At 47.8% G+C, this 18,853-nt stretch overlaps 1 protein-coding gene across 1 annotated transcript; it reads left to right on the forward strand.

Annotated features, from left to right (window-relative positions):
* The first annotated feature begins 422 nt into the window (after positions 1-422).
* Positions 423-2,252, forward strand: LOC123424384 (acetylserotonin O-methyltransferase 1-like). The gene is made up of 2 exons (XM_045107984.1): positions 423-1,278; positions 1,638-2,252. Exons 1-2 carry the CDS (start codon positions 481-483, stop codon positions 1,938-1,940), a joined length of 1,101 nt encoding a protein of 366 aa, XP_044963919.1. The 5' UTR covers positions 423-480; the 3' UTR covers positions 1,941-2,252.
* Positions 2,253-18,853: the final 16,601 nt, after the last annotated feature.

An 18,853-nucleotide genomic window follows, 5' to 3' on the forward strand; every position in this document is an offset into this window, starting at 1 on the left:
CCCCACTAACTTATTCAACATGTAAATATGTTACCTCATCATACAATTATGAATGTGATAAGTCCCACCCCAACCTGCAATCATGTAGGAAAAAGATCCACCACAACATTCAACCATGCATGAAAATGGTTTCCATTCAATCATTCTTCTTATATTAAACAAATATCATTACAACAATACATAATTAAATATAATTAATAGTTCATATGTATTTTAAATTTAGATTCTCATGTTATCAATTCAATTTTTTGTCAATCAATTTCAGCAACGTGGGGTATTTTCTAGTTTTCTACTCCCTTTATATTTAGGAATGGAGGTAGTATTAGTCAAGGGTACAGTTAAGAAGTGCGGACTGCGGACAATATGTTCCAACACTAACCAGTTGGCAGTTGTATAAAAGCCGTTGGCAAGGCTAAGGAGGAGTACACGCACATCGATCTTCATTTGCAGTGAAGTTGGCTAGCATAAGCCCTAGGCAACATGACGCTTAAGCTCTTGGCCGAAGTGAGCCCGCAGGAGTTGCTCGAAGCTCTTGCCGGGCTCCAAAACCACCTGCTCGGTTACATCAAATCCATGTCGCTCAGGTGTGTCGTCGATCTAGGCATCCCTGACGCCATCCACTGCCGGGGCGGCACCGCTACCCTCGCCGACATTGTGACCGACACGAAGGTACATCCGGGCAAGGTCGCCGACCTCCAGCGCGTGATGAAACTGCTTACCACCTCGGGCATCTTCACCGCCACCCCCAACGCCGGGGATGACGACGACACCATGGTGTACGGGCTAACCACGGCCTGCCGCATCCTCGTCGGTTGGTGTAACCTCTCCCCCATAGTGCCCTTCCTTGTGAACCCTCTCGTCGTCTCCTCCTTCTTCAGCATGCCCGCCTGGTTCAGGACCGAGCCCGAGGCCGCCGGCGCCGGCTCCCTCTTCGAGCTCGCACATGGCTGCTCCCAGTGGGAAATGGTCAGCAAGGACGCCGGCTTCAAGAACGTCCTCAACAACTCCATGGCCGCGGATAGCCAGGTCTTCCTCGAGGTCATTATTGTGGACAAGGGCCGTATCTTCCGCGGCCTCAGATCGCTCGTCGATGTCGGCGGCGGCAATGGCGCGGGCACACAAGTGATCGCCAAGGCGTTCCCGCGCATCAAGTGCACCGTGATGGACCTTCCTCACGTTGTCGTTTCCGGGCAGGCAGCCGCCGGTGATGACATTCTGAGTTTCGTCGCCGGTGACATGTTTCAATCCATTCCATCAGCCGATGCTGTCTTACTCAAGGTACCCATCCATATCATATCAAGTGTGCGGTTTCATCAGTGTGTCTCACTCAACACTTGTCGTATACTCATATTAACTGTTTGACAAGTACAAGTGTCCAAAAATGCAACACTTATTTCCATTGTGATAAAGGTCGAGTGTCCAAAAAGGAGAGAAACTAAAATGGTAGTATTAGTCCCTCTCTTCACAGTACTTAATTAGATATCCAGGGGCCACTAGCTATAAGAAAAGACACATATATATACCCATATTTAGTAACAGGGATACATTATATATACAACACTAAATTGTTTTCCTTTTCTTCTTGCACTAAATTGTTTTCTCTCTTTTCTTCTAAACTATTTCTCTATATCTCCTAGAACATTTTGCATGACTGGGGCCACGACGATTGCGTCAAAATACTTAAACATTGCAAGGAAGCCATCCCTGCTAGAAATGCTGGAGGAAAGGTAATCATTATTGATATGGTAAGAGGATCTGCAAACGGTGACAGGAAAATCAATGAGATGGAAGCCATACAAAACTTGTTCATGATGTACATCACCGGGGTGGAACGAAACGAAATTGAGTGGAAGATGATATTTTCTGATGCTGGCTTCAGTGATGATTATAAAATCCTGCCAATATTGGGTCCCTACTCAGTAATTGAGATCTACCCATGAAAAGCCGGTGACCTATACCATATTAATTGGCCCAATAAGTTGCACCCATACCTGAAGGCCTACACTATGTATGTATGCAGGAAGTCTATGTGTATGTGTTGTCATTTCAAAACCTATACTAAGCATAATTGTCTATAGAAATTGTCACTATATTTTATGTAACTATATATCATGGTGAGATCGATGATTTGGTCTTGTTACTCCAACCAAGGCTACAATATTTTTATGATATTAGAATATTCGTTGTTGTTCTGATTCTATCTTGTTCATAGGAAAATACTTGTGGTTGAAATAGCCACTCTCGTTTGGTTTCTTTGCGGTACTGTTGGAGAATCATATGATTTACTGGAAAAACATACTGCAATACTTACACCACTACTGCAGAAAACTAGTATCTGGCCGGACTCCACTGAAGGACTGCTTGGCAACCCCCCGGTGGTGGCTTTGTTGACTATCACTGATGAGTAAACATATAGGTTGTCGGCCGTCTTGCTCGCTGCTAGTTTTTTTTTTTTTTGAGAGAGAACTGCTCGCTGCTAGGTGTATAGCCTAACACTGAGTTGGCCCCCCAACTGCAAGGGCTTGTAGCAAGTGGAAACTTCCCCTCAATGAGTAACCAACGAAGTACATGGTTCTTACACAAATAATAATAATTTCTACTCCCTCCGTTCCTAAATATAAGTCTTTTAAGACATTTCACTAGGAGTCTACATACCGAACAAAATAAATGAATCTACATTTTAAAGTATGTCTATATACATTCGTATATACTCCACTAAAGAAATCTCTAGAAAGATTTATATTTAGGAACGGAGGGAGTACAACATAAAGAAAACTTCACATGTCCCTCCAACAATACTATTAAGGGTGTAACCCTGCTGACGTTGATAGTTGTACAAGATATTAGAAGATAGCATGATATAGGTGATATTTTGTATTTTTAGAATAAATAATATAAAAAATACATGTAACAGTGGCTGGAAGTGTTTTCTTATGCTAAAACTGGACCAGTGTCCATAGGTTCTACAAGTGTAACTCTCCAGAAGAAAACAACACTCTGATGGGAAAGAATCTGACAATAGAGTAGGGGCACCAATCGAGGTTGGATCTAACTACTGCACTCAGCCTGGTCCTTTTTTTCCATGCATGCAATCTCAAAAAAATGGTGCAGGTAATCAAACGGGCCCTTGTATGGTCGGGGTTTACCTGCATACCTATACATGTTTGTATCTTACTCCCTCCGTCTTAAAATAAGTGTCTTGAGCTTAGTACAATTTTGTACTAGAATTAGTATAAAGTTGAGACACTTATTTTGGGGCGGAGGGAGTATTCTTTAGTAATTCAGGCAGCCATGGCCATCCTGACTCATGTATAGGGCACTTCGTTACGGCATCTCTACCAGATTCCCAAAAAACTATAATCGGGGAGAAAATTTTCGTTTATGGGATTAATCATCTAGCATATCCTCTAAAATTTAGTGCCTCAAATACAGTTTAAAAAAAATGTTCCAACATTAGCTAGATACTCTGTATGATCTAGAGTGGGCTAAGAGAAACTTCAATGGGGCGACCTATTTCGTCCGTCTGCGTCCGTTTGGATCGGCGCGGACAAAAGTGGAGGCCCGACGCGCCGACTCAAACGCAAATCGCATCCGCCTCGCGTCCGCGTCGACCCATTTCCGTCTCAAAATTGCGCCTGGAATGCGTCGGCGCGGACGCGCCGCGCGTCTCCTCGGCGTCCGCCACGTCCCCACCTGTAGGCCACCCAACCGCCATCGGTCATCTTATTTATGAAGACCACGGACAGCGGGCCCACTTGTCAACCTCAGGAAGCGTCCTTTTTTGAGCAGGCGTGCGGCGGGGGGCGGCCTCATCCACTTCTCCCGTCCACATCTGGCCCCCACCACTCCCTTTGCTTCCTCGCCGGCGACAGGAAACCCTAGCCCGTCATGGGCATCTTCCGCAGCAACAATGGCAAGGGCAAGAGCAAGGGCACCCCCGGCGCCTCGTCCTCCCATGCTCCCCCTCCCCCTCCTCCTCCACCGTCGGCGCGTTTCCTCCCTGAACACCGGCGCCTGCACATCTCGGTGCACCAAGCGCGGTGGCACTAGGGGAGTACAGGCAGCCCCTCCCCTACCCCGACGTCACACTGCCGCACCATTGGCACCTGGATCCGCAGCGGATCCCGGTGCCGGCGGTTCCCCGGAACCAGCGGGCGCACGACGACGAGGTGCGTCGGCGCCGCACGCAGCTCACGCCGGAGCAGTGTCGGCTGCCTGAGTACGCCGCCGACTTCCGAACTGGGAGGCTTGGTTCGCCCTCGAACACGAGGAGCAACGACGCTCGGGTGTCGATGCCGTCCCACCGTCGTTCCCATCGCCGCCCCCGCAGGTACCGCCGGAGGACATGGAGGGGGAGGCGGAGTACCAGGCCGCCCTCGAGGAGGCCCTGCGACAGGCGCTGAAGGCTAGCCGCCTCGAGGAGGACGCGCGCTGGGATGGGCTGGAGCAAGCCCTCGCTCTGTCGGCGGCGGGGGACTCCGTCCACACCCCGTTGTTTGTGCCGGCACCGCCACCGTCGCCGCCCATCCAGCCCAAGCCGACGACGCGGAAGCGCTCCCCGCCTCCACCCCCTTGGCCGGAGGAGGCCTACACGTGGACGGGCCAGTACCGCGAGTGGGTGAGCGCGCCCCCCGTCTAGTTCGCCGCGACGCCGGAGCAGGAGGCCGCCCACCTCGAGCGCTGGAAGGCGCTGGGTGAGCACCGGAGTTTTGACGAGTTACCCGTAACCGGACCCCGAGGTTCCCGAAACGTTTGGATCATAACGGGACCCAAAATCAGTGACTAATAGCATACAAAACTGTCCCGAATAGGACAAAACTTCGAGTTCTGACGAGTTCCCCGTAACCAGACCCAAGGGTTCCCGAAACATTCAGATCACATCGGACCCAAACTCAGTGAGTAATAGCATACAAAACCGGCCGAAATACGCCAATTCTGTGAGTTTTAACAAGTTCCCCGTAACCGGACCCCGAGTTTCTCAAAACATTCGGATCACAATGGGATCCAAAATCAGTGACTAATAACATACAAAACTGGCCGCAATAGGCCAAAACTGCGAGTTTTGACGAGTTCCCCGTTACCCCACCAAGGGTTCCCGAAACATTTGGATCACACCGGGACCCAAAATCAGTGACTAATAGCATACAAAACTGGCCGGAATAGGCCAAACTGCGAGTTTGACGAGTTCCCCGTAAGAGGACCCCGGGGTTCCCAAAATGTTCGGATCACAGCGGGACCCAAAATTAGTGACTAATAGCATACAAACCTAGCCACAATAGGTCAAAACTGCGAGTTTTGGTGAGTTCCCTGTAACCGGACCACGAGGTTTCTGAAACGTTTGGATCACAACGGGACCCAAAATCAGTGACAAATAGCATACAAAACTGGCCGAAATAGGCAGAAACAGCGAGTTTTTATCAGTTCCTTATAACCAAACCCAAGGTTCCCAAAACATTCAGATCACATCGGGACCCAAAATCAGTGACTAAAAGCATACAAAACTTGCCGGAATAGGCCAAAACTGCGAGTTTTGATGAGTTCCCCGTAATCGGACCCCGGGGGTTCCCGAAACGTTCGGATCACAGCGGGACCCAAAATTGGTGTTAATAGCGTACAAAGTTGGACGGTTTAGGCTAAAACTGCGAGTTTTGATGAGTTCCCCGTAACCGGACCCCGGAGTTCCTGAAAGAGTCGAATCGCAGCAGGACCAAAAATCAATGATTAATAGCATACAAAACTGGCCAGAATAGGCCAAAACCGCGAGTTTTGACGAGTTCCCCGTAACCGGACCCCGGAGTTCGAGAAACGTTTCGATCACAGCGGGACCCAAAGTCAGTGACTAATAGCATAGAAAACTGACCGGAATAGGCCAAAATTGCGAGTTTTGACGAGTTCTTCCTAACCTAACCCCAGGGTTCCCGAAACGTTCGGATCGCAGAATGACCAAAACTCAGTGACTAATAGCATACAAACCTGGCCAGAATAGGCTAAAGCTGTGAGATTTGACGAGTTCCCCGTAACAGGACCTCGGGGTTCCAATATGTTCGGATCGCAGGAGGACCCAAAATCAGTGACTAATAGCATGCAAATATGTCCAGAATACGGAAAAATTAACTGTGAGTTTTAACGAGATCCACGTAATCGGACCCCGGGGTTCCCGAAACGTTCGGATCGCAACGGTATCCAAAATCAGTGTGTAATAGCATACAAGCTCGCGAGAATAAGCTAAACTGCGAGTTTTGACGAGTTCCCCGTAACCGGACCCCGGGGTTCTCGAAACGTTCGGATCGCATCGGGACCCAAAATCAATGACTAATATGATAAAAAAACTGGCCGGAATAGGCCAAAACTGCGACTTTTCACGAGTTCCCCGTAACCGGACCCCGAGGTTACGGATACGTTCGGATCACAGCGAGACCCTAAATCAGTGACTAATAGCATAGGAAACTATCCGGAATAGACCAAAATTATGAGTTTTGGCGAGTTTCCCGTAACCGGACCAAGGGTTCCGGAAACATTCGGATCACATCGGGACCCAAAATTAGTGACACATACAAAACTAATCGGAATAGGCCAAAACTGCAAGTTTTGACGAGTTCCCCGTAACCGGACCCAGGGGTTCCCGAAAATTTCGGATCACATCGGGACCCAAAATCAGTTACTAATAACATACAATACTGACCGGAATTGGCCCAAACTGTGAGTTTTGACGAGTTCCCCGTAACCGGACCCCGCGGTTTCCAAAACGTTCGGATCGCAGCACGACCCAAAATCAGTGACTAATAGCATACAAAACTGGCGAGAATAGGCCAAAACTGCGAGTTTTGACGAGTTCCCCGTAACCTGACCCCGGAGTTCCCGAAACGTTCGGATCACAGCGGGACCCAAAATCAGTGACTAATAGCATAGAAAACTGGCCGGAATAGGGCAAAACTGTGAGTTTTGAAGAGTTTTTCTTAACCGGACCCCGGGGTTTCCCGAAACGTTCGTATCGCGGAAGGACCCAAAATCAGTGAGTAATAGCATAAAAACCTGACCAGAATAGGCTAAACTACGAGTTTTGACGAGTCCCCCGTAATTGGACCCTCGGGTTTCCGAAACGTTTGGATCGCACGAGAATCCAAAATCACTAACTAATAGCATAAAACCTGGCTAGAATAGGCCAAAACTGTAAGTTTTGACGAGTTCCACGTAACCGGACCCCGGGGTGTCCGAAACATTCGTTTCGCAGCGGGACCAAAATCAGTGAGTAATAGCATACAAACACGCCAAAATAGGCCAAAACTGCGAGTTTTGACGAGTTCTGTATAACCGGAACCCAGGGTTCATGAAACGTTCGGATCACATCTGGACCCAAAATCAATAACTAATAGGGTAGAAAACGGGCCGGAATAGGCCAATACTACGAATTTCGACGAGTTCCACGTAACCGTACCAAGGGTTCGAGAAACATTCGGATCACATCGGGACCCAAAATCAGTGACTAATAGCATACAAAACTGACCGGAGATAGGCCCAAACTCTGAGTTTTGACGAGTTACCCGTAACCGGACCCCAAGGTTCTCGAAACGTTCGGGTCACAGTGGGACCCAAAATCAGTAACTAATAGCATACAAAACTGTCCCGGATAGGACAAAACTTCGAGTTCTGACGAGTTCCCCGTAACCGAACCCAAGGGTTCCCGAAACATTCAGATCACATCGGACCCAAAATCAGTGAGTAATAGAATACAAAACCGGCCGGAATAGGCCAAAACTGCGAGTTTTGACGAGTTCTTCGTAACCTAACACCAGGGTTCCCGAAACGTTCGGATCGCAGAATGACCAAAAATCAGTGACAAATAGCATACAAATCTGGCCAGAATAGGCAAAAACTGTGAGTTTTGACGAGTTCCCCGAAAACGGACCTCGAGGTTCCGAAACGTTCGGATCGCAGGAGGACCCAAAATCAGTGACTAATAGCATACAAATCTGTCCAGAATATGGCAAAACTATGAGTTTTAACGAGATCCACGTAATCGGACCCCGGGGTTCCCGAAACGTTTGGATCGCAACGGTACGCAAAATCAGTGTGTAATAACATACAAACTCGCGAGAATAAGCTAAACTGCGAGTTTTGACGAGTTCCCCATAACCGGACCCCGGGGTTCCCGAAACGTTCGAATCGCATCGGGACCCAAAATCAATGACTAATATGATAAAAAAAACTGGCCGGAATAGGCCAAAACTGTGACTTTTGACGAGTTCCCCGTAACCGGACCACGAGGTTACGGAAACGTTCGGATCACAGCGGGACCTTAAATCAGTGACTAATAGCATAGGAAACTAACCAGGATAGGCAAAACTATGAGTTTTGACGATTTTCCCGTAACCGGACCAAGGGTTCCCGAAACATTCGGATCACATCGGGACCTAAAATTAGTGACACATACAGAACTAATCGGAATAGGCCAAAACTGCAAGTTTTGACGAGTTCCCCGTAACCAGACCAAGGGGTTCCCGAAAATTTCGGATCACATCGGGACCCAAAATCAGTTACTAATAACATACAATACTGACCGGAATTGGCCCAAACTGTGAGTTTTGACGAGTTCCCCTTAACCGGACCCCGCGGTTTCCAAAACGTTCGGATCGCAGCACGACCCAAAATCAGTGACTAATAGCATACAAAACTGGCGAGAATAGGCCAAAACTGCGAGTTTTGACGAGTTCCCCGTAACCTGACCCCGGAGTTCCCGAAACGTTCGGATCACAGCGGGACCCAAAATCAGTGACTAATAGCATAGAAAACTGGCCGGAATAGGGCAAAACTGTGAGTTTTGAAGAGTTTTTCTTAACCGGACCCCGGGGTTTCCCGAAACGTTCGTATCGCGGAAGGACCCAAAATCAGTGAGTAATAGCATAAAAACCTGACCAGAATAGGCTAAACTACGAGTTTTGACGAGTCCCCCGTAATTGGACCCTCGGGTTTCCGAAACGTTTGGATCGCACGAGAATCCAAAATCACTAACTAATAGCATAAAACCTCGCCAGAATAGGCCAAAACTGCGAGTTTTGACGAGTTCCACGTAACCGGACCCCGGGGTGTCCGAAACATTCGTTTCGCAGCGGGACCAAAATCAGTGAGTAATAGCATACAAACACGCCAAAATAGGCCAAAACTGCGAGTTTTGACGAGTTCTGTATAACCGGAACCCAGGGTTCATGAAACGTTCGGATCACATCTGGACCCAAAATCAATAACTAATAGGGTAGAAAACGGGCCGGAATAGGCCAATACTACGAATTTCGACGAGTTCCACGTAACCGTACCAAGGGTTCGAGAAACATTCGGATCACATCGGGACCCAAAATCAGTGACTAATAGCATACAAAACTGACCGGAGATAGGCCCAAACTCTGAGTTTTGACGAGTTACCCGTAACCGGACCCCAAGGTTCTCGAAACGTTCGGGTCACAGTGGGACCCAAAATCAGTAACTAATAGCATACAAAACTGTCCCGGATAGGACAAAACTTCGAGTTCTGACGAGTTCCCCGTAACCGAACCCAAGGGTTCCCGAAACATTCAGATCACATCGGACCCAAAATCAGTGAGTAATAGAATACAAAACCGGCCGGAATAGGCCAAAACTGCGAGTTTTGACGAGTTCTTCGTAACCTAACACCAGGGTTCCCGAAACGTTCGGATCGCAGAATGACCAAAAATCAGTGACAAATAGCATACAAATCTGGCCAGAATAGGCAAAAACTGTGAGTTTTGACGAGTTCCCCGAAAACGGACCTCGAGGTTCCGAAACGTTCGGATCGCAGGAGGACCCAAAATCAGTGACTAATAGCATACAAATCTGTCCAGAATATGGCAAAACTATGAGTTTTAACGAGATCCACGTAATCGGACCCCGGGGTTCCCGAAACGTTTGGATCGCAACGGTACGCAAAATCAGTGTGTAATAACATACAAACTCGCGAGAATAAGCTAAACTGCGAGTTTTGACGAGTTCCCCATAACCGGACCCCGGGGTTCCCGAAACGTTCGAATCGCATCGGGACCCAAAATCAATGACTAATATGATAAAAAAAACTGGCCGGAATAGGCCAAAACTGTGACTTTTGACGAGTTCCCCGTAACCGGACCACGAGGTTACGGAAACGTTCGGATCACAGCGGGACCTTAAATCAGTGACTAATAGCATAGGAAACTAACCAGGATAGGCAAAACTATGAGTTTTGACGATTTTCCCGTAACCGGACCAAGGGTTCCCGAAACATTCGGATCACATCGGGACCTAAAATTAGTGACACATACAGAACTAATCGGAATAGGCCAAAACTGCAAGTTTTGACGAGTTCCCCGTAACCAGACCAAGGGGTTCCCGAAAATTTCGGATCACATCGGGACCCAAAATCAGTTACTAATAACATACAATACTGACCGGAATTGGCCCAAACTGTGAGTTTTGACGAGTTCCCCTTAACCGGACCCCGCGGTTTCCAAAACGTTCGGATCGCAGCACGACCCAAAATCAGTGACTAATAGCATACAAAACTGGCGAGAATAGGCCAAAACTGCGAGTTTTGACGAGTTCCCCGTAACCTGACCCCGGAGTTCCCGAAACGTTCGGATCACAGCGGGACCCAAAATCAGTGACTAATAGCATAGAAAACTGGCCGGAATAGGGCAAAACTGTGAGTTTTGAAGAGTTTTTCTTAACCGGACCCCGGGGTTTCCCGAAACGTTCGTATCGCGGAAGGACCCAAAATCAGTGAGTAATAGCATAAAAACCTGACCAGAATAGGCTAAACTACGAGTTTTGACGAGTCCCCCGTAATTGGACCCTCGGGTTTCCGAAACGTTTGGATCGCACGAGAATCCAAAATCACTAACTAATAGCATAAAACCTCGCCAGAATAGGCCAAAACTGCGAGTTTTGACGAGTTCCACGTAACCGGACCCCGGGGTGTCCGAAACATTCGTTTCGCAGCGGGACCAAAATCAGTGAGTAATAGCATACAAACACGCCAAAATAGGCCAAAACTGCGAGTTTTGACGAGTTCTGTATAACCGGAACCCAGGGTTCATGAAACGTTCGGATCACATCTGGACCCAAAATCAATAACTAATAGGGTAGAAAACGGGCCGGAATAGGCCAATACTACGAATTTCGACGAGTTCCACGTAACCGTACCAAGGGTTCGAGAAACATTCGGATCACATCGGGACCCAAAATCAGTGACTAATAGCATACAAAACTGACCGGAGATAGGCCCAAACTGTGAGTTTTGACGAGTTACCCGTAACCGGACCCCAAGGTTCTCGAAACGTTCGGGTCACAGCGGGACCCAAAATCAGTAACTAATAGCATACAAAACTGTCCCGGATAGGACAAAACTTCGAGTTCTGACGAGTTCCCCGTAACCGGACCCAAGGGTTCCCGAAACATTCAGATCACATCGGACCCAAAATCTGTGAGTAATAGAATACAAAACCGGCCGGAATAAGCCAAAACTGCGAGTTTTGACGAGTTCTTCCTAACCTAACACCAGGGTTCCCGAAACATTCGGATCGCAGAATGACCAAAAATCAGTGACTAATAGCATACAAACCTGGCCAGAATAGGCAAAAACTGTGAGTTTTGACGAGTTCCCCGTAAACGGACCTCGGGGTTCCGAAACGTTCGGATCGCAGGAGGACCCAAAATCTGTGACTAATAGCATACAAATCTGTCCAGAATATGGCAAAACTGTGAGTTTTAACGAGATCCACGTAATCGGACCCCGGGGTTCCCGAAACGTTCGGATCGCAACGGTACCCAAAATCAGTGTGTAATAGCATACAAACTCGCGAGAATATACTAAACTGCGAGTTTTGACGAGTTTCCCATAACCGGACCCCGGGGTTCCCGAAACACTCGTATCGCATCGGGACCCAAAATCAATGACTAATACGATAAAAAAACTGGCCGGAATAGGCCAAAACTGCGATTCTTGACGAGTTCCCCGTAACCGGACCCCGAGGTTACGGAAACGTTCGGATCACAACGGGACCCTAAATCAGTGACTAATAGCATAGGAAACTAACCAGGATAGGCAAAACTATGAGTTTTGACGATTTTCCCGTAACCGGACCAAGGGTTCCCGAAACATTTGGATCACATCGGGACCTAAAATTAGTGACACATACAGAACTAATCGGAATAGGCCAAAACTGCAAGTTTTGACGAGTTCCCCGTAACCAGACCAAGGGGTTCCCGAAAATTTCGGATCACATCGGGACCCAAAATCAGTTACTAATAACATACAATACTGACCGGAATTGGCCCAAACTGTGAGTTTTGACCAGTTCCCCTTAACCGGACCCCGCGGTTTCCAAAATGTTCGGATCGCAGCAGGACCCAAAATAAGTGACTAATAGCATACAAAACTGGCGAGAATAGGCCAAAACTGCGAGTTTTGACGAGTTCCCCGTAACCTGACCCCGGAGTTCCTGAAACGTTCGGATCAAAGCGGGACCCAAAATCAGTGACTAATAGCATAGAAAACTGGTCGGAATAGGCCAAAACTGTGAGTTTTGACGAGTTCTTCTTAACCGGGCCCCGGTGTTCCCAAAACGTTCGTATCGCAGAAGGACCCAAAATCAGTGAGTAATAGCATACAAACCTGACCAGAATAGGCTAAACTACGAGTTTTGACGAGTCTCTCGTAATTGGACCCTCGGGTTTCCGAAACGTTAGGATCGCACGAGGACCCAAAATCACTGACTAATAGCATAAAACCTCGCCAGAATAGGCCAAAACTGCGAGTTTTGACGAGTTCCACGTAACCGGACCCCGGGGTTTCCGAAACATTCGGATCGCAACGGAGCCAAAATCAGTGAGTAATAGCATACAAACACGCCAAAATAGGCGAAAACTGGGAGTTTTAACGAGTTCTTCATAACCGGAACACAAGGTTCACGAAACGTTAGGATCGCATTTGGACCCAAAATCAATGACTAATAGGATAGAAAACTGGCCGGAATAGGCCAAAACTGCGAGTTTCGACGAGTTCCACGTAACCGGACCAAGGGTTCCCGAAACATTCGGATCACATTGGGACCCAAATCAGTGACTAATAGCATACAAAACTGACCGGAGATAGGCCCAAACTGCGAGTTTTGACGAGTTACCCGTAACCGGACCCCGAGGTTCCCGAAACTGTCGGATCACAGCGGGGCCCAAAATCAGTGACTAATGGCATACAAAACTGTCCCGGATAGGACAAAACTTCGAGTTCTGACGAGTTCCCCGTAACCGGACCCAAGGGTTACCGAAACATTCAGATCACATCGGACCCAAAATCAGTGAGTAATAGCATACAAAACTGGCCGGAATATGCCAATTCTGCGAGTTTTGACGAGTTCCCCGTAACCGGACCCCGAGTTTCTCGGAATGTTGGATCACAATGGGATCCAAAACCAATGAAAAATAACATACAAAACTGGCCGCAATAGGCCAAAACTACGAGTTTTGACGAGTTCCCGTTACCCCACCAAGGGTTTCCGAAACATTCGGATCACACCGGGACCCAAAATCAGTGACTAATAGCATACGAAACTGGCTCGAATAGGCCAAAACTGCGAGGTTGACGAGTTCCACGTAACCGGACCCTGGGTTCCCGAAACGTTCGGATCGCAACGGTACCCAAAATCAATGAGCTATAGCACATAAACTCGCCAGATTAAGCTAAAGTGCGAGTTTTGACGAGTTCCCCATAACCAGACATCGGGGTTCCCGAAACGTACGGATCGCATCGGGACCCAAAATCAATGACTAATATGATAAAAAAAACTGGCGAGAATAGGCCAAAACTGCGACTTTTGACGAGTTCCCCGTAACCGGACCCCGAGGTTCCGGAAACGTTTGGATCACAACGGTACCCAAAATCAGTGACTAATAGCGTAGAAAACTACCCGGAATAGGCCAAAACTATGAGTTTTGACGAGTTCCCTGTAATCGTACCCAAGGGTTTCCGAAACTTTCGGGTCACATCGGGACCCAAAATCAGTTACTAATAATATACAAAACTGACCGAAATTGGCCCAAACTGCGAGTTTTGACGAGTTCCCCGTAACTGGACCCCGCAGTTCCCAAAACGTTCGGATCGCAGCAGGAACCAAAATCAGTGACTAATAGCATACAAAACTGGCGATAATAGGCCAAAACTGCGAATTTTGACGAGGTCCCCGTAACCTGACCCCGGAGTTCCCGAAACGTTCGGATCACAGCGGGATCCAAAATCAGTGACTAATAGCATAGAAAACTGGCCGGAATAGGCCAGAACTGTGACTTTTGACGAGTTCTTTTTAACCGGACCCCGGGGTTCCCGAAACGTTCGGATCACAGGAGGACCCAAAATCAGTGAGTAATAGCATACAAACCTGACCAGAATAGTCTAAACTACGAGTTTTGACGAGTCCCCCGTAATTGGACCCTGGGGTTTCCGAAACGTTCTGATCGCACGAGGACCCAAAATCACGGACTAATAGCATAAAACCTGGCCGCAATAGGCCAAAACTGCGAGTTTTGACGAGTTACACGTAACCGGACCCCGGGGTTTCCGAAACATCCGGATCACAGTGGGACCAAAATCAGTGAGTAATAGCATACAAACACGCCAAAATAGGCCAAAACTACGAGTTTTGACGAGTTCTCCATAACCGAAACCCAAGGTTCCCGAAACGTTCGGATCACATCTGGAACCAAAATCAATGACTAATAGGATAGCAAACTGGCCGTAATAAGCACAAAACTGCGAGTTTCGTCGAGTTCCACGTAACCGGACCAAGGGTTCCAGAAACATTCGGATCACATCGGGACCCAAAATAAGTGACTAATAGCATACAAAACTAACCGGAGATAGGCCCAAACTGCGAGTATTAACGAGTTACCCGTAACCGGACCCCGAGGTTCCCGAAACGTTCGGATCACACCGGGACCCAAAATCACTCACTAATAGCATACAAAATTGTCCGCATAGGACAAAACTTCGAGTTCTGACGAGTTCCCCGTAACCGAACCCAAGGATTCCCGAAATATTCACATCACATCGGACCCAACCGGCCGGAATACGCCAATTCTGCAAGTTTTGACGAGTTCCCCTTAACTGAACCCCGAGTTTCTTGAAACGTTCGGATCACAACGGGATCCAAAATCAGTGACTAATAACATACGAAACTGGCCGCAATAGGCCAAAACTGCGAGTTTTGACGAGTTCCCCGTTTCCCCACCAAGGGTTCCCGAAACATTCCGATCACACCGGGACCAAAAATCAATGACTAATAGCATACAAAACTGGCCGGAATAGGCCAGAACTGCGAGGTTGACGAGTTCCCCGTAAGTGGACCCCGGGGTTCCCAAAACGTTCGAATCACAGCGGGACCCAAAATTAGTGACTAATAGCATACATACCTACCCACAGTAGGCCAAAACTGCGAGTTTTGACGTGTTTCCCCTAACCGGACCACGAAGTTCCCGAAACGTTCGGATCACAACGGGATCCAAAATCAGTGACAAATAGCATACAAAACTGGCCAAAATAGGCAGAAACTGCGAGTTTTTACGAGTTCCTTATAACCGGACCCAAGGGTTCCCAAAACATTCAGATTACATCGGGACCCAAAATCAGTGACTAATAGCATACAAAACTTGCGGGAATAGGCCAAAACTGCGAGTTTTGACGAGTTCCCCGTAATCAGACCCCGGGGTTCCCGAAACGTTCGGATCACAGCCGGACCCAAAATCGGTGTTAATAGCATACAAAACTGGCCGGTATAGGCTAAAACTACGAGTTTTGACGAGTTCCCCGTAACCGGACCCCGGAGTTCCTGAAACATTCGGATCGCAGGAGGATCCAAAATCAGGGATTAATAGCATACAAAACTGGCCATAATAGGCCAAAAGTACGAGTTTTGACGAGTCCCCCGTAATTGGACCCTCGGGTTCCAGAAACGTTTGGATCACATCGGGACGCAAAATCACTGAATAATAGCATAGAAAACTGGCCAGAATAGGGCAAAACTGCAAGTTTTGACGAGTTCTTCGTAACCTAACCCGAGGGTTCCCGAAATGTATGGATCGCAGAATGACCAAAAATCAGTGACTAATAGCATACAAACCTGGCCAGAATAGGCTAAAACTGTGAGTTTTGGCGAGTTCCCTGTAACCGGACCTCGGGGTTCCGATACGTTGGGATCGCAGGAGGACCCAAAATCAGCGACTAATAGCATACAAATCTGTCCAGAATACGCCAAAACGGTGAGTTTTGACGAGTTCCATATAACCGGACCCCGGGGTTCCCGAAACGTTTGGATTGCAACGGTACCCAAAATCAATGAGTAATAGCATACAAAGTCGCCAGAATAAGCTAAACTGCGAGTTTTGACGAGTTCCCCATAACCGGACCCCGGGATTCCCAAAACATTCGGATCGCATCGGGACCCAAAATCAATGACTAATATGATAAAAAAAACTGGCCGGAATAAGCCAACACTGCGACTTTTGACGAGTTCCCCGTAACCGGACCAAGGGTTCCCGAAACATTCGGATCACATCAGGACCCAAAATTAGTGACACATACAAAACTAACCAGAATAGGCCAAAACTACAAGTTTTGACGAGCTCCCCGTAACCGGACCCAAGGGTTCCCGAAAATGTCGGATCACATCGGGACCCAAAATCAGTTACTAATAACATACAAAACTGAACGGAATTGGCCCAAACTGCGAGTTTTGACGAGTTCGCCCTAACCGGACCCCGCGGTTTCCAAAACGTTCGGATCGCAGCACGTCCCAAAATCAGTGACTAATAGCATACAAAATTGGCGACAATAGGCCAAAATTGAGAGTTTTGACGAGTTCTCCGTAACCTGACCCCGGAGTTCCCGAAATGTTCGGATCACAGCGGGACCCAAAATCAGTGACTAATAGCATACAAAACTGTCCCGAGTAGGACAAAACTTCGAGTTCTGACGAGTTCCCCGTAACCAGACCCAAGGGTTCTCGAAACATTCAGATCACATCGGACCCAAAATCAGTGAGTAATAGCTTACAAAACCAGCCGGAATACGCCAATTCTGCGAGTTTTGACGAGTTCCCCGTAACCGAACCCCGAGTTTCTCGAAACGTTCGGATCACAACGGGATCCAAAAGCAGTGACCAATAACATACAAAACTGGCCGCAATAGGCCAAAACTGCGAGTTTTGACGAGTTCCCCGTTACCCCACCAAGGGTTCCCGAAACATTCGGATCACGCCGGGACACAAAATTAGTGACTAATAGCATACAAAACTAGCTGGAATAGGCCAAAACTGCGAGGTTGACGAGTTCCCCGTAAGCGGACCCGAGGTTCCCAAAACGTTCGGATCACAGCGGGACCCAAAATTAGTGACTAATAGCATACAAACCTGGCCACAATAGGCAAAAACTGCGAGTTTTGACGAGTTCCCCGTAAGCGGACCCCGAAGTTCCCGAAACGTTGAGATCACAACGGGACCCAAAATCAGTGACAAATAGCATACAAAACTGGCCGAAATAGGTAGAAACTGTGAGTTTTTACGAGTTCCTTATAACAGGACCCAAGGGTTCCCAAAACATTTGGATCACATCGGGACCCAAAATCAGAGACTAATAGCATACAAAACTTGCCGGAATAGGCCAAAACTGCGAGTTTTGATGAGTTCCCCGTAATCGGACCCTGAGGTTCCCGAAACGTTCGGATCACAGCGGGGCCCAAAATCGGTGTTAATAGCGTGCAAAACTGACTGGTGTAGGCTAAAACTGCGAGTTTTGACGAGTTCCCCATAACCGGACCCCGGAGTTTCTGAAAAATTCGGATCGCAACAGGATCCAAAATCAGTGATTAGTAGCATACAAAACTGGCGAGAATAGGCCAAAACTGCGAGTTTTGACGAGTTCCCCGTAACCGGACCCCGGAGTTCCAGAAACGTTTGGATCAGGGCGGGACCCAAAAACAGTGACTAATAGCATAGAAAACTGGCCGGAATAGGCCAAAACTGCAAGTTTTGACGAGTTCTTCGTAACCTAACCCTAGGGTTCCCGAAATGTTCGAATCGCGGAATGACCAAAAATCAGTGACTAATAGCATACAAACCTGGCCAGAATAGGCTAAAACTGTGAGATTTGACGAGTTCCCCGTAACAGGACCTCGGGGTTCCAATATGTTCGGATCGCAGGAGGACCCAAAATCAGTGACTAATAGCATGCAAATATGTCCAGAATACGGAAAAATTAACTGTGAGTTTTAACGAGATCCACGTAATCGGACCCCGGGGTTCCCGAAACGTTCGGATCGCAACGGTATCCAAAATCAGTGTGTAATAGCATACAAGCTCGCGAGAATAAGCTAAACTGCGAGTTTTGACGAGTTCCCCGTAACCGGACCCCGGGGTTCTCGAAACGTTCGGATCGCATCGGGACCCAAAATCAATGACTAATATGATAAAAAAACTGGCCGGAATAGGCCAAAACTGCGACTTTTCACGAGTTCCCCGTAACCGGACCCCGAGGTTACGGATACGTTCGGATCACAGCGAGACCCTAAATCAGTGACTAATAGCATAGGAAACTATCCGGAATAGACCAAAATTATGAGTTTTGGCGAGTTTCCCGTAACCGGACCAAGGGTTCCGGAAACATTCGGATCACATCGGGACCCAAAATTAGTGACACATACAAAACTAATCGGAATAGGCCAAAACTGCAAGTTTTGACGAGTTCCCCGTAACCGGACCCAGGGGTTCCCGAAAATTTCGGATCACATCGGGACCCAAAATCAGTTACTAATAACATACAATAC

This window comes from Hordeum vulgare, chromosome 2H, assembly GCF_904849725.1.
Source record: "Hordeum vulgare subsp. vulgare chromosome 2H, MorexV3_pseudomolecules_assembly, whole genome shotgun sequence".
Taxonomy (NCBI): Eukaryota; Viridiplantae; Streptophyta; class Magnoliopsida; order Poales; family Poaceae; genus Hordeum; species Hordeum vulgare.

Bases quoted from the DNA above. Each gene is read 5' to 3' on its own strand.
- LOC123424384 (XM_045107984.1), top strand. From the start codon at position 481: ATGACGCTTAAGCTCTTGGCCGAAGTGAGCCCGCAGGAGTTGCTCGAA. The intron at 1,279-1,637 runs GTACCCATCCAT...TATATCTCCTAG, and splicing joins CCGATGCTGTCTTACTCAAG to AACATTTTGCATGACTGGGG.